Source organism: Lampetra planeri, chromosome 19 (genome assembly GCF_965212315.1).
Source record: "Lampetra planeri chromosome 19, kcLamPlan1.2.h2, whole genome shotgun sequence".
In the NCBI taxonomy this organism is placed as follows: Eukaryota; Metazoa; Chordata; class Hyperoartia; order Petromyzontiformes; family Petromyzontidae; genus Lampetra; species Lampetra planeri.
In genome coordinates this window covers 2,750,573-2,766,420 of record NC_136125.1, presented here as the reverse complement: position 1 = coordinate 2,766,420, position 15,848 = coordinate 2,750,573, and the positions used below count along the sequence as shown (strand labels likewise).

General features: G+C 52.4%; 1 protein-coding gene across 1 annotated transcript in view; it reads left to right on the top strand.

Annotated features, from left to right (window-relative positions):
- Positions 1-120: 120 nt before the first annotated feature.
- LOC144723953 (polycystin-1-like protein 3) overlaps positions 121-15,848 on the top strand; it is a 41,122-nt gene continuing 25,394 nt past the window's right edge. Inside the window, exons 1-6 of the mRNA XM_078602735.1 lie at positions 121-193; positions 653-913; positions 1,294-1,464; positions 2,184-2,338; positions 2,834-2,986; positions 3,634-4,108. Coding sequence (XP_078458861.1) covers positions 671-913; positions 1,294-1,464; positions 2,184-2,338; positions 2,834-2,986; positions 3,634-4,108 — 1,197 coding nt within the window. The 5' untranslated portion in view covers positions 121-193; positions 653-670. The remainder of the gene's footprint in view (positions 194-652; positions 914-1,293; positions 1,465-2,183; positions 2,339-2,833; positions 2,987-3,633; positions 4,109-15,848) is intronic.

Sequence of the window (15,848 nt, the reverse complement as noted above, 5' to 3'; positions counted from 1 at the left end):
ATGGATATTGCGATTCATTAAAGTGTATTGCTTAACGCAGTGAATATTTACTGCTTGCTTGATGTTTTCTTGCGTGGCCTTTTTAGATAGCAAAAAAAGCCTCAGTGGTGTGTCTGTAAAAATATTGTTGTGGACGGCTGCCTGCAAAGTGTGGGATGGTGTCCATGGTGAATGGAGTTACAGTTTGGCACAAGTACGTCCAATGCAACGCATCTCTTTCATATTTAATAGTCTATGTGTTAAATTATTATGAGGCAAGTAATGATGCATTGATTCATCAATTCAAATGCATTTTTATGCTCATGCGACTGCCATTGAATCAGGCGTGAACTATTTGTTTTGATGCTGAATGCAATACCGTAGTTCCAAACGATCCGTGCCGCCACTAGATGCACTGCATTCACCACAAGGTTACGAGATAATCATTGAATGAAATCACGAGCACGAATTGTGACGAGTCATCACATTTCGAGCGTAACAAATCACGAGATTCCGTCGTACTTTCCAGTACTTTAACAGAGACAATCAACACGTAAGCCTTTTATGTCGTCCACTCGTTAAACTCATTGAATTCATGATGCATTAACTTCTAATCAATAATTTCTACTGTAAATAAAATTTAAATAGCTTCACCTTGATATTCCTTGCACAGGTGCACCCTAACTCCACAATGAACAGCACCGTTTGTGTGGTTGGTGGAGGTAACAAGGCCACCACAACGAACGCCGGTCGCGAGCGAGTCTTCATAGCGGCAGAGGTGTTGGCCCCAAACACCATCGACTTTTCGACGGTGTTCACGAAGTTTGACCTGGTGTCAAACGGCGCCGTGTTTGCCGCTGTCATTGTGATCATCCTGCTCTATCTCATCATGCTGCTGTGGGCAAGGAAGGCAGACATCAAGGATAACGAAAAGGTAACTAATACCATTTGTTATTGTGTTCTGTGGTCAATATTGACATTTGAATGGCAAATTCGATTAGATTGATGGTATGGAGCGGTGCCGCAGTGGTTCACGCACTGTGCTGTAAATCTAGTGACCTGAGCTCGATTCCTTGCCATGGCTAATATCAATGGCAAGTGATATCTGAACCAGTCCTGGGCGCCATATTCATCATCAACCCGCACAGACTGGCAAAATGAAGAATAGTCAAACAAACACCATGACTGATATGGCATGGACAGTAAATAATGACTGCATTCCTATTAACGGTTACTTTAAACCAAAATGACATTGAAGATTTAAAACAAGACAACTCTAATAGACACGACGTAATGCAAACTTTAAACTTTCAGAATAGGATGTTTCAGCTATTCAACGCGGACGATGAGAACAGGCGCTCACTCGTGCTGCGAGTAGTAACGGCATCAACCAAGGATGCAGGGACGCGTTCGTGTGTCTGCTTTACCCTCTACTTCGATGAAATTGATTCGGGGACACACGAGCTCACCCACCCGGAGTTAAAGGTACGAGTCGATCTGCTGTTTTCAAGTTGATATTCAGCACGACTTTCCAGTACATACAGCCTCAAATTACAAATGTATGTTGAGGCGCTGTGACAGCTTGTGATGTAACGCCGAAGGTGTGTACCTTTCCAGCAAGAAGCATTGCAGCAGGCAGATGTGTAGCCTGACCAGGGTTCGATTTCCGCTCATGGCCAACACCAGCAGCGATTATTTGAACTGGCCCTGGGCCTCCCCTTGATCGACTAAGCCTCAATTGAGTACTTACTGCGATGTGTAAAAACATTGCCACTAGGGAGACAAAGGCTGCCCGGGCGTGCTCGCTAACAGCACTTGTCTAGCTTGCTTTTACGCACTGTGGATGCAATCCTGGTGATGGAGGCTCATTATTTTGATCGTTCATACAGGACAGGTTAGAACACATAGCACCAACGTGGCCCAGCCCAAGCAGATCAACTGAAGCGGACAGGGAAAGAGCTGGCTGGGCAGGCAACATAGATTACCTGTACTCATGTAATCATGTTCAGCTTTGTGATCACTGTTGCCAATCAGCATTAAGTAAAACAACTAAAACATTTGAATGCATATCAGATTAAGTGTTGTATGAAGACTAATACATTTTGTTAGGAAAATAATACCAATTAATATGCCTGGTCTAATAAATAAAAATGTGTTGTGAAGTATAAAATGAACATAAGTTTACTAACCATGAATTTGTTTAGGAATTTGAAACGGGCAGCACAAACAACTTTCTTTTTTCTGTTCCTAAATACTATGGGAAGCCATCACACATTAAACTCTGGCTGAATGATGGTGATCCCTGTGATTTCTGGACCATCAATGAAATATCAGTTCTGGATCTTGAGAAAAACCAGGTGTGAGTAAATATTGTCGGTCAATTGGGATTTACATGTGCAATGTTTTCCAACTATAATCACAATACACCAATGTGTGTTTCTGGATAATTCTGTCTTAAGTATAATTTCCCCACCTTAAATGTGTAATGGCAAAATATCCAAATCATCGTCAGGAGGTTGTTAGTTTAATTACAATTTTAGGGTTGGTCTTAGCTCATCATTCCTATTGGACCAATACATGAGTAACTCTATGTGGAAGACAGTGGTGGTAATCCTATAGTGAGACGGGACCCCACAATCAGATGTTAAAGCATCGATCACTGAGGGTCACCAACGTAAATGGTCATCACAATGTTTGCTTGAGCAAGGAAATTATGACTAATTTGAATCTGCAATAGGCCTGCAGTTGATATAAGAATTGTATCTATGAAGCAGGTATGATCTATTTTATTGCAGCCACTAGGGTGCAGTAGTCAATCGTTAAAATACAAGTGTCACTTATTTCTCCCCTGCAGATATTTGTTTTGTGTGAATTCAATGCTCTCCTATGAAATGAATATCGGGCAGTACGGTAGAAGGTTTGACGTTAAAGAAGAACGATTTTCATTCGGCAATAAGTGGATGGTTCATCACGCACTCAAGGGGAACTTTTCTGAAGGCCATCTTTGGTAAGTAAGAAGCACAAGACAAGATTTTAGAAACGTTTTAGAGCTGAGCTACAATTACCTGGTCATGTTGGGTTAGCCAATCATTGAAGTGTCAGCATTGCCAGAGTTGTTATTCAGATCAGATCTCAGATAAGTCGGGTAGAGTCTGGATACGTGTCTGGATGTGTGATCACCATGTATAACAGGTTGCTATAGGCTGCTGCGGGGCTACATGGTGTACAGTAGTGAGCAGTAGTGCGGCAAAACCTGATGTTGTGCTGTACTTCCTTGATACTATATCTATGCTCGCTGCCTTCACCATTTTGCATTGACCAGTGCGGTGAAGTATGGTGGAATAACCCCCACGCCCGCATGGCATGGGAAGGCCCTCATCCAACAGTGGTTCGACAAATGGATGTTTATATACATGTATGTTTTACCTTGTATAAATGTATTATTTACATATTAACTTTAGCCTATACTCAGCAGCAGTTCACTTGAAATTTAGATCCCTTTTCTCAAACAATTAAAATAATGACTCTCGAAATTTACTATTGTATGATGGTTTACTAAGAAAAATATTTGTACTATATTTTGCAATTTAACAGACTACACCAATTTAATCAGTGGAAATGTTATTCAATTTTAAACACAAATGTCCATTGCAGGTTTTCCGTTTTCATCCGCCCATTCAAGACCAACTTTTCCCGCGTGCAGCGCATCTCCTGCTGCGTCACGCTCCTCTTCCTCATGATGATCGCCAACGCCATGTGGTTCGGAAAGAAGCAGGCAGCAAACGGAGCGGGCGGCGGGGTCACGGTGGGGCCACTGTCTCTCATCGACGTCCTCATCAGCCTCCTCAGCAGCCTGGTGGAGGTGCCTGTCAGCCTTGTGGTCGTGCTCATATTCCGCAACAGCCGCTCAGAGAGTGAGCGGTCTCCAGGCCAGAAGAGCTCCTGGAGGGGCCCTTGGCCCGGTGGCTGCAGATGCGTAGCCTGGTGTCTCGTGGTCCTTGCTGTCCTGAGCTCTGGCTTCTTCACGATCCTCTACAGCATGGAGTGGGGCCCAGAGAAGGCCAACCGCTGGCTCGTTCGATTCCTCTCATCCTTCTTCATATCCGTAATATTGGTTCAACCAGTGAAGGTAAAATTACTTCATAATTTTCCGTGGTTCACCCTAATGGATCATTATTATATCGACTCGTGCAGTATAAATATTGGGTGTGACTTGTACACGCTGCTTGTCAGCAGCGTGAGAGGGATAGAGAGAAAGAGAGAGACGCGCCGCCACGTGGCAACCCGGAGTCCCGCTCACGCGTGGCCCCTTCCACCGTTCGTTCCCGTTCTGACCACGTGTCGTTTGTCTCCACCCCTATTTAATACCCGGGTCACGTGGTACGTTTCCACCAATCCTGGTTAGCCTCCATGGAATATTCCAGGCTCCCTCGTAGGCTCCCGGGACCGCGCCCCTGACTCATCTCCCGATTGGATGTGGCCAAAGCCAGCAGAACCAATCCTCTACTTACAGCTGTCACCTTTCCATTACGTCAGGACCACTCCCCTAGGCTTCCCCCCATTGGCTATAGACCAAGACCGGCAGAGCCAATCATTATGACGAGTTGTGATATGTCAGTGAGCCGGATATATCCTCACATTACATCACCCCCCCCCCCCCCCGGTGTAAAAAGTCAGCCGTCTCGGCTGGGAAAAGGGTGACAGGCCGAATCCCATTAGAATAAATCTTAGGACATCTAAGACGCATTAACAAGGTAAGGGGGGAGTAGGCGTCAATGCGCCGAGGGATTCAAAACATTTAACAACAGACATACATTAGGGCGCCCCTGTAGCGCAGTAACAACAGGGTGACAGACCGCAAGGCAATTAATATTAGCGAAACAGGAGAGATTTCGACCGCATGCGCGACGCCGGACCCTCTCCTTTCTTCACGCATGGTTGCCTCGCCGACTGTTCAGCAGGAGGTGGTTGCCGTGGAGAAGAAGAAGAATGTTCGGTTTCCATTGTATCTGGAGCAGGCCCCGTTGGAGGCGGGACATCCGAGGTCTCGTCGTCCTTCAAAACCTGTTCATCTGCGGGGGGTATAGCACAGCCCTGCTGGGGATCAACGGGCGAGGCAAGTGGCACATTCGGCACGCCAGACCCCGGCAGGTCAACAAGTGGAGATGAAGGGCCAGCACGCAGGTCAACGTAGGGCTTGAGCCGCGACGAACGGACATATCAATGACGTTGGCCGTACTGGATGCGAACACTCTGGGGATTCCGAATGTCCACCAGCCTCACAGGCCCCCGCCAAGGCTTGTGCAGTTTAGGGGACGTACCCACTAGCACCTGAGGGCAATGGAGCCATGCCATATCGCTCACCGACCAAGGCATGTCAGTTCGCGATGGACGCGCATACCTCTCGTTCCTTGCCTGCATACGGGCCGTCGCACATCTGGCGGCCTCTCGCGCCTCCGTAACCCGTTTAAGCGAGTCCCGCACGTGATCAGGCAAGGAAGGGGACGGTTGTTTCCCCCCTGCATCCAGTTGCACATCAATCGGGGGTACATTCTCACGGCCATACATCAGGAAAAATGGCGAATATCCTGTGGACGCGTGCGGAACCATGCGGTATGCCGCCAGGACGCCCGGTATGTGCAAGTTCCGAAAGGGTGCGGTTAAATCGTTCCACCATGCCATCCGTTTGCGGATGGTAAGGGGAAGTGCGGATTTTCTTTGTACCCAACGCAGAGCATACGTCTTTGAGCAATTTGGAGGAGAAGTTACGTCCTTGATCCGTGAGCAGCCATGCGGGTGCTCCTTTATTCATGATGTAACCATTCATGAAAGCGTCGGTGATGGACGAGGCCGTTTGGTCAGGCAAAGGCCAGGCCATAGGCCAGCGAGAAAAATATTCGACCCCGACCAAGAGGTATTTATTTCCCCTAGCCGATGGAGGGAACGGGCCCAGGATGTCCAGAGCAACTAGCTCATTAATACGGGACACCTCGATCGAACGTAGTGGTGGGATATAATTTTGACGAGGCGGTTTCCGCCTTGCACAATCATGGCATGACCGGATAAAGTTTTTGACGTCTGCAGTCATGCCGGGCCAAAAGAAATCCTGTTGCAATGCGGCCAATGTTTTCTGCACGCCGAGGTGCATCAGCTTGTCGGCATGCAGAGCGCGGACAAGATCATGACACACGGATGTCGGCACAACCAGGCGTGAACGGTCAGATAATCCATCCGTACACATCAGCAATCCCGCCTGGCCCTGAAACATTTGCCATTTCCATCCAGCCAAATGAGATCTCGGTTTCCCGATCAGTTCCCGCAGTGGAGCCAGAGAGGCATCAGCCTCCTGGTCACGTAGCCACACTGAGTGCGGCAAATGCAGCGTATCGTCGGTGCCAACGGGCACATCCTGAGCTTCATCGTTCGACAACGCCCCCATAACCGGACAGGGCGAGGTAGGCAGCGCCGCACAGTGGTGCATACCCAGCGCGTCCGCGTTGGCATGGCGAGTACCCTTGCGGTACGTGATATTGAAGGAAAATTCCTGTAACGATTCCAACCACTGAGCCAATTGACCGGACGGTTGTTCCAATTTCAAAGAATATTGCAAGGCAGCGTGGTCAGTGCGCATGAGGAATTTCTGTCCATACAGGTACGGCCGCTACTGGCGAACAAAATGTTTGATAGCTAGCAGTTCTCGTCACGTCACGCAATATCGCGTCTCGGCAGGGGACAGAACCCTACTGCCGTATGCCACCACTCGCTCGACCCCGTTTTTCCGCTGCGACAAAACGGCGCCTATGCCGATATCGCTAGCATCCGTGTCAAGGATGAATGGCTGGGAAAAGTCCGGGTAGTCGAGCGTCGGCGCGGTGGCCAAATGATCCCAAAGAGATTGAAAAGAGCGCTCCTCTTCCGGGCCCCATTTAAATTTCTGATTTTTCCCCATCAGAACATGCAGTGGCTTAGCCAGCGTTGCGAAGTTCTTAACAAAACGGCAATAGTAGGATGCGAACCCAATAAACCGCCGTACGTCGCCCACCGAAGTGGGCGTGGGCCACTCTTGGACACACGCCGTTTTCTGAGGGTCCGTGGACACACCGCCAGAGCTGACGATGTGTCCCAAGTAGCGGACAGACCGCTGCAAAAGGTGGCACTTCTTTGGTTTAAATTTTAGGTAAGCCGAGCGCATCCTCTGAAAGACAGTCTCCAGTCGTTGGAGGTGTTCTTCGAACGTGCGGCTGAATACGATGATATCGTCCAAATATATGAGGCACGTTTCCCACTGCAGCCCCGCTAGCACCAGTTCCATCAGGCGTTGGAACGTCGCTGGTGCCGCATTCAAGCCCATAGGTAAGCGGTTAAACTCAAAGAAGCCTTGTGGCGTGCGGAACGCCGTTTTTCGTTTGGACGCGTCATCGAGGGGAAGCTGCCAAAACCCAGACGACAGGTCGAGGGTGGAGAAAAAATTTGCCCCTGACAAAGCGTCCAACGAGTCGTCCATCCGTGGCAAGGGGTATGCGTCCGCCACGGATATCTTATTCAATCGGCGGAAATCCACACAAAACCTCGTCCCACCATCCTTTTTCTTAACCAGCACCACCGGCGCGCCCCAAGAACTGTTGGACGACGAAATTATATCGGCCGCTAACATGTCGTCCACCGCGCGACGCACGTGTTCCCTTTCAGCAGGGCTCATGCGATGCGGGTGCATACAAATCGGTCCCGCCACACCGGTGTCGATATGGTGCGACAAGAGCGAGGTATGGCCCAGATCCAAATAGTTTTTACTGAAAACGTCAGCGTACTCCGATAATAATGAATGCAAGGCGTTCCGCTGCATGGGCGACAAAGATGTATTTTCCCCGCACAAATCTGCGATCCATCGATCGTCTGAACGATCGTATCGTGGCCCGCCAGCGGTCATTTTTGTGGGTGGTTCACCCTCAAAGCTGGTGAAATCGGTAGTGGCGTGAGCCAATACCGAGCCAGCCGGGACGACGACCCGGTCTGGGCCCCCATTTAAGACTTGTATAAACGGGGCCTGACCAGGCCGAACGATAGTTTGAGCTGCTACTAGGGAAAAGGATTTTGCCACAGAATTCGACGGGGACAACAGCACACCCGTCGCACCGTCCGCAGCTTCCAAACGCTTTCGGTAACGCAGCGGAACAAGCATTTGCGAGCCTGATGGTACCTCCACCGTGGCAGCAACAATCGCGTTAACAGCGTTACCTGGGGGCGAACGGCCCAGCAGGGACGGCAGGAACGACATCCTATGGCCCCCTGGCATTTCCAAGCAACCTTGGTCGACGAGTATTTTAACTGGCATGCGGCGCAAGAAATCGGTGCCCAATAGGCATGGGACGGCCAGTGAACGTGAGATCAAAACTGGTCCCTCCGCGGTGATATTCCCTATAGCATACCCATGCTACCCCCATTAGCAGCAACGCACGCGTCATTAGCCGGTCGGATCCGTGACGTAGGAATGGACAGGAGATGAAAAATAACATCGGAAATGATGGTAGCAGACGCGCCAGTGTCCACCAAAATACGAACACCGATCCCATCGATGGTACCCCGTACTGTCGAGGACCCCGACGCGGTTGCTACCACCCTACGGGCCAATTTTTTCCATTGTGTCGCAGAGTGCGGCATCGACACAGGTGTACCACAATTACCGTCCGGAGTGCAAACATGTGTGCGAGTGGATGGGTGATGTGACAAGACCTGCCGGGTGTCCGATGTGTGCCGACTTGCCCGAGGGTGCCGTGGATCCGCGTCCGGCGGAGGAGATGGAAGCTGGCCCAATGGGAGGTGAGAAGGTTGAAGTCGGCAGCAGCAATCCCGGGTGAAATGGCCTCGTCGGCCACGCTTAAAACACGTGGCCGCCGTCGCCCGGCGGTCGCTCGTCCCAGTCCCTGCACGTGGTCGTCCGGCCCCATCACGCTGCTCGCGCGGATGGCGTTTCGGGACCCAGCGAGGAACAGCAGCCATCACCTCGTCGTCGCTGGAGTCATTGGAGCCGTGGACGACCCGACATGGAGACCACCCCAGCGGTGGACCATCTATTTCAGGATTCCCCGTCCATGCCGCCATCTGATCCCAGCGTTTAAGGTTGAACTTGGCGTCCAAGCAGCGCGCCACCCATCGAGACGTAAGCGGTTCGTGGCCGCACACCGGCAACGAGATGTTCAGTTCCTGGGCCAGCTCAATCATTCTGGAAAGGATGAGAGGATCCAGGAGATCAGCTGACGAGTCGGGGTAGGCGGCCATGGCAAGCGCTAACAGCGCCCCTCGGTAAGCCAAGGAAGATTCCTCTGGTCCTCGACGACGTAACATACATTTTCTGGTAGCCGCCGTCGGTGGTTCGTAGAACTCCGCCATTTCCGTGAAAGCGTCACTCAGCGTTTTCTTCTTGCTCGCCGGGATGGATCGGAAGACCTCCAAGGAGACATCATCTAACAGCGTGGGCAGAGCCTCCAGTGCCTCCGCCTCCATCCATCGCACCGACCGAAAGGCTGACTCGAACCGCCATGGGAATGCACTCCAATCGCCCCTGGCGACAAATTCATTGATTTGAGGAAGGCGATGTCCGCGGTGAATGTCCGACGCCTCGAGCATCTCCAATCCCGCTCCCCGCGTATTTTGCGGCTCCGTCAAAATGGCGTCCGGCGGCCGCGTGGCAGCAGGCCCGCTCAAGATGGCGTCCGGTGGCCGCCTGTCGGCAGCCCCTCCCAAGATGGCGTTCGGCGGCTTCATTGCAGCAGCTCCGCCCAAGATGGAGGCCTCTCCCTCCGCAGCAGGAGCAATGGCAGACGTCGTTTCCCGCTGAAAATCCTGATCATCGGCCCTTGGTTGAATTCCACGCAGCCGACCGAGGGCCGCTGAAGATGCGACCACCGTCACAAGATTTAGCAAAATCGCACGGAGCGATTCAATCTGCTCCGCCAGTCGACACCACCCCTCGTCCGCAGTCGAAGACGTCACTTCGCTAGCCTGTCGGCGATGAGCGGCGTCGGGGAGAGCAGCAGCCGGAGGCAGAGGACCCGCAGCTCCCAGCAGCTCGTCCTCATCCGCCTCAACCTCTTCCTCCCACGGAGGGTCCGGTGGGTTTCTCTTCTTGAGGTGCTTGGACATTTTAGAGGAATTGTCCAAACGGTCTCAAGAGATACTTCTGACACCAATGTAATAAAGGTCGTTGAGGCGACTTCTGGAATCCGGTCTTTTATTCACTTTGCATTACAGCTTTCCTTCACGCTGCCTGTCAGCAGCGTGAGATGGATAGAGAGAGAGACGCGCCACCATGTGGCAACCCGGAGCCCCGCTCACGCGTGACCCCTTCCTCCGTTCGTTCCCGTTCTGACGACGTGTCGTTCGTCTCCACCCCTATTTAATACCCGGGTCACGTGGTATGTTTCCACCAATCCTGGTTAGCCTCCATGGAATATTCCAGGCTCCCTCGCAGGCTCCCGGGACCATGCCCCTGACTCATCTCCCGATTGGATGTGGCCAAAGCCAGCAGAACCAATCCTCTACTTACAGCTGTCACCTTTTCATTACATCAGGGCCACGCCCCTAGGCTTCCCCCCATTGGCTATAGACCAGGACCGGCAGAGCCAATCATCATGACGAGTTGTGATACGTCAGTGAGCCGGATATATCCTCACATTACATAGGTATGTTCCTGCTTATAGAAAGACAAAGACAAAGGCCAGCAAAAACAACACCTACCTCATCGGTGGTGCCAGATGGTAACGCTGTAGTGGGTGTGAGCAATGCCTTGGAAGGAAGGCCAGTTCCAATCGGTTATACCCCTCATGGTGCTTATTGCCACCGCAGTGACCAAATGGGAGCTCTGGACAGATGGTGAGGGGCTGGTAAACCCTTCACCTTCAATTCAACTACAACTAAACTAGTGCAAGCTATCAAACTAAGCTTGTTCCCGAAAACCCGGTGGGACAGGCATCCATGATATTTTCTGGTAAATCCCCATTTGGCGGGGCCAGGAGACTGAATCCTTACTGTTGGGGTCTTCCAAAAACGGCAAAAACCACTGCAAGAGGCCAATTGAAATGTTTGAACGCTCACTGTGGAGAAGACGCTGCCACTTCTCTGTCGAGAGTTGGATTGTTAAAGCCTGAATTTGTGCAGTATTCAGGAGGTCCGGTGGACTGGCTCTGGCTCTGGCTCCAGTCACCATAACGGGTAGACAGTCCTCTACTCGGGGCAGGAGACTGCCAGACAACAGGAAGTGGTTCTTCTTCTGAACAAAAGAATGAAGAGGGCGTGGGAGCGTGGCAGTGAGATGTGGGAACCTGTAAGCCCCAGGCTACTCTGGACTCATCTCCCCATCAACCAGAGGCAAGAAGTGGTGGTGGTTGATGAACATCAGTGAAAGGGATGCAGGCAAGGCCGATGAGTCAGATGCCTTCTATGACCTCCTGCCACAGGTGCTCGCTAAAATGTCCCATTGGGATAGAGTCATCCTGTTGGATGACTTAAATGCCCCAGTGGGTCATGATGCTGGCACCTGGGCTGGAGTGATTGGAAGTCAAAATGTTCGCCATTGGTGCATCCACACAACATCATGGATGCATGCCAGGTCCAATCAAAAAACATCTTCTGGACTATATAGTGACAGAACAGCGGATGCAGGCCCATGTCCTTGACACCAGATTCTATCGTTGAGCTGATCTGCCCATTGTCACCTGCAAGATGCGCCTATCTAGGACCCCATTCAACTCCACAGTGGCCTGTTCTCAGCTAGCTGATGAATGTTGCAAGTGAGAATTTCATCATCGTTTGCAGCTGGGGTTGGCATCGCCCCCACCCCCTCCTGATGCCGAGGGGAAATGGGCGAGGTTTCGGACTGTGGCTCATGATGCTGCAATTGATGCTTTGGGTACATGTGAAGTACCGTTGATGACTCTTGGACACCGTTGGTGAGGCACACGTATTTATTCCGTACAAGTAGTCACAACTGTGGACATACAATACTAGAGGGGGTATCGGCCCCCTCACCCGGCTAGCTGGGAATACACTGCTAGCTATCTCTGACCTACCTCCTAGTCCTCCACTAACGGGCTAGGGGAGGCTGTCTGGCCCGACACTGGTAAGTCGGGCTACGGTACCCGGAGTCCCAGAGCACTAGCTCTGGTTCTCGGGACCACGCCGCTGGCTCGGTCCTGCGCGGCCCTGACAAGGGCGGCATCCCAGGGGAGTCCAGGGCTCTAGCTAGACGATCTTCGGTCTTCACTGGTTTAGCTTTAACATTCTGCCCCGAGCCCTCTGACACATCCCCCTTTATACTCCACCCCCGCTGAGGGGTGGGGCCCCGGGCTGCCTGGTGCGGACGTCGTTGAGAGCACCCCCCCCGTGCACTCACGTAGCCCCGCCCACTGTGTTTGTTTCCCATAAGCTGCCATGCATAACGGCTCTCTCTCTAACACCCCTACATCACCCCCTCCCCCCCGCATAGCTTGCAGCCGTCCCGGCTGCCAACATACAAAAAAAACGACAATAAAAGCGCATTTACCCCCTGACCGCGCGTGTGCCTCACTATTTTTCAACATAACGCGAAGAGAACAACAACAAGAACCAGAAAACCCCGAAGGGAAAACAACCCGACGCACCCCCCCCCGAATAAATACGAATTCCGTAAAAGCAACGTATATACAAATCGCAAGGAACCCCCAACACACACACAACACAACACAATGTGCCAGGAGCACACCACCGACGCAGCGCACAGTAACCATACACGTGAAAATAAAAAAAAAATTAAAAAAAAATTCTTCTTTTTGTTCATCACAAGAGTCTGCGCATTCTTGCGGGCGTCCTTGCCGCAGGCCCGTCACACGGGGCAACCCCGGATGGCGGACCATCCGGTGGCAGCTGTCCATTTCGAAGTGAGTCTGCGCTTGATGTCGCGAGACCCTCGGCATCCCCCGTAGGGGTTGTTGGGCGGGAGCCCGTCATTCCTGGTGCACCTGGGGGCGGGACAGCCGGCAACACGTCAGGCGAGAGCAGCAGAGACGGACCCTTTGAGTCGGCTGACCCCCCACATGTTTGGCCACGCGTGTGTGGAGTGGGGCCTCGCACTGCAACGAAGGGTTTCAGCCTAGAGGGATGCACAAACCACCGGCGCTTCCCCCATTTGAAGCGAACGCACTGAGGCCGCAAAACCTCGACCACCTCGACGGGGCCCCGCCACGGCCGCACCAGTTTTGAGGAGGTCGCGAGTGGTACCTGGGGACAGTGCAGCCATGCCCTGTCCCCCGGCTTCCACTGTAGCACGTGCGCACGACCCAGTCTGAGGCGCTCATTCGCTTTCTGACGCCTGTCGGAATTTAGCATGGCAGCATCCCGTGCCTCAGTCAATTTCGCAAGGTTAAATTTAACATGGTCGGCCAATTTAGTTTTTCCCAGCGGCGCGGGGATCTGCAGCTGTGCCCGAACAGGTGGGTCAGGTTCGCGGCCATACATGAGGAAGAAGGGTGAAAATCCCGTCGCAGCATGGGGGGCCAATCTGTATGCTGCCAGGACCCCTTGAATTTGCAAGTCCCAATCGGTCTGTGAGTCCGAAACCTGCTGCGACAACATAGACGTGATGGTTCGATGCAGACGCTCGACCATCCCGTCAGTTTGCGGGTGATAGGGAGAGGTACGAATTTTTTTCGTTCCCAGGAGTTCACAGACCTGTTGGAGGAGTTTGCCGGAAAAATGTTTTCCCTGGTCGGTCAGCAGCCGCTCCGGAGCACCTTTGTCCATGACGTAACCTTGGACAAATGCCTCCACGATGGCTGCTGCCGACTGGTTGGCCAGGGGCCAGGCCATAGGCCAGCGCGTAAAGTATTCCACCCCGGTCAACAAATATCTATTGCCCCTAGGGGTGGCGGGAAATGGCCCCAGAATATCCAGCGCGACAAGTTCGTTCACTCTGGAGACTCTGATAGACTGCAAAGGCGGGTTTGACTCCCGTGCTGGTGGTTTTCGCTGCGCACACCGAGGGCATGATGCCAACAGATCTGCGACATCCCTCGTCATGCCTGGCCAAAAAAAATCAAGCTGGAGCAAGGCGAGGGTCTTTTGGGTACCCAGGTGGAGGAGGCGCTCATGAGCAGCCCACACCACCCTACCCCGTAACCCAGAAGGGACCACCAGCCGGTGTCGATGGGATTTCCCGTCCCAATGCATCAGCAACCCCGCGTGCATTTCCCATGCGTCGGCATCACCCGTCCCCCGCCCCGCCTCCCCGGCGCGACGACGCGACGTGAGGAGGGAGGTATCCTCCATCTGGAGGCGCCCCCATTCATTAACAGGCAAACCCAGCAGGGAATCTTTTCCCTGTTGTGCGATAGAATTTGGAAGCAATGTTTCGTCGTCGGCGGCGGCCGCCAGGACCGGAACCGGCATGTCCCCTGCTGGCTTGCAACGTCCCGACCCCAGGAGGCATGCACATTCGGAGGTGGTTGGCATGCGCGACAGAGCGTCCGCGTTGGTGTGGCGAACGCCCTTACGGTAGGTGGTTTCGAAATCAAAATCCTGGAGGATCTCCAACCATCGGGACAATTGTCCCGATGGCTGTTGAACTCGCAGGGCGTACTGCAGTGCCGCATGATCTGTGCGGACGGTGAAATGCCGACCGTACAGATATGGGCGATACTGTTGGATGAAATAGACAATTGCCAACAGTTCCCTACGGGTGACACAATATCTTTGCTCCGCTGGAGACAACACCCGACTGCCGTACGCAACCACCCGTTCCACGCCGTCAACCACCTGGGAAAGCACGCCCCCAATACCCGTGTTGCTCGCATCTGTGTCGAGCAAAAATGGTTCCGAAAAATCGGGGTAAATCAAGGGAGGAGCTTTTACCAGGGCGTCCCGAAGGGAGCAGAAAGCAGCCTCCTCCTCCTGACCCCAGTGGAACCGAACCCCTTTTGATGTTAAAGCGTGTAGGGGTTTGGCAATCGTCGCAAAATCAGCGACGAACCGTCGGTAATACGACGCGAAGCCAATGAAACTCCTGACCTCTCCCACCGAGGTGGGAGTCGGCCAGGAGCTGACACACTGCGTTTTGGCGGGATCGGTAGCAATACCTGAGCGCCCCACGATGTGCCCCAAATAACGCACCGAATCGCGTAACAAATGACATTTTTGGGGTTTGAATTTCAAATTAGCAGCCCGCATCTTTAGGAAAACCGCCCGCAACCTCTGGAGATGTTCGTCAAAAGTTTTACTAAAGACGATAACGTCATCCAAATAAATCAGGCACGACTCCCATTGCAATCCAGCCAAAACCAATTCCATCAAACGCTGGAAAGTTGCCGCGCTGAGTGTAAGCCCATCGGCAACAAGTTGAATTGGAACAGGCCGTGCAGTGTACGGAAAGCAGTTTTAGGCTTTGAATCATCGTCCAGAGGATGCTGCCAGAATCCCGAAAGTAAATCCAGTGTGGAGAAGAATCGCGCTCCCGCCAAGGCGTCCAGCGATTCATCCATCCGTGGGAGCGGGTATGCGTCGGCAACCAAAATTTTGTTAAGGCGCCGAAAATCAACGCAAAACCGCAACAAGCCGTCCTGCTTTTTAACCAGGACGATCGGCGCTCCCCAAGGGCTGGTGGAAGGAGAAATGATGTCGGCGGCTAACATGTCATCAATAGCCGATTTGACATGGTCCTTTTCGGCGGGACTTAACCGAAACGGATTCTGGCGTATTGGCGCGCTGTCACCCGTGTCAATATGGTGACGCAGCAGATGAGTGCAACCCAAATCGTATTTGTCCCGACTGAAAACGTCGGAAAATTCCCGCAGTAGCGTTCTAAGCTGTTGGCGCTCTGAATTTGACAGGTCCGTCGATCCCGC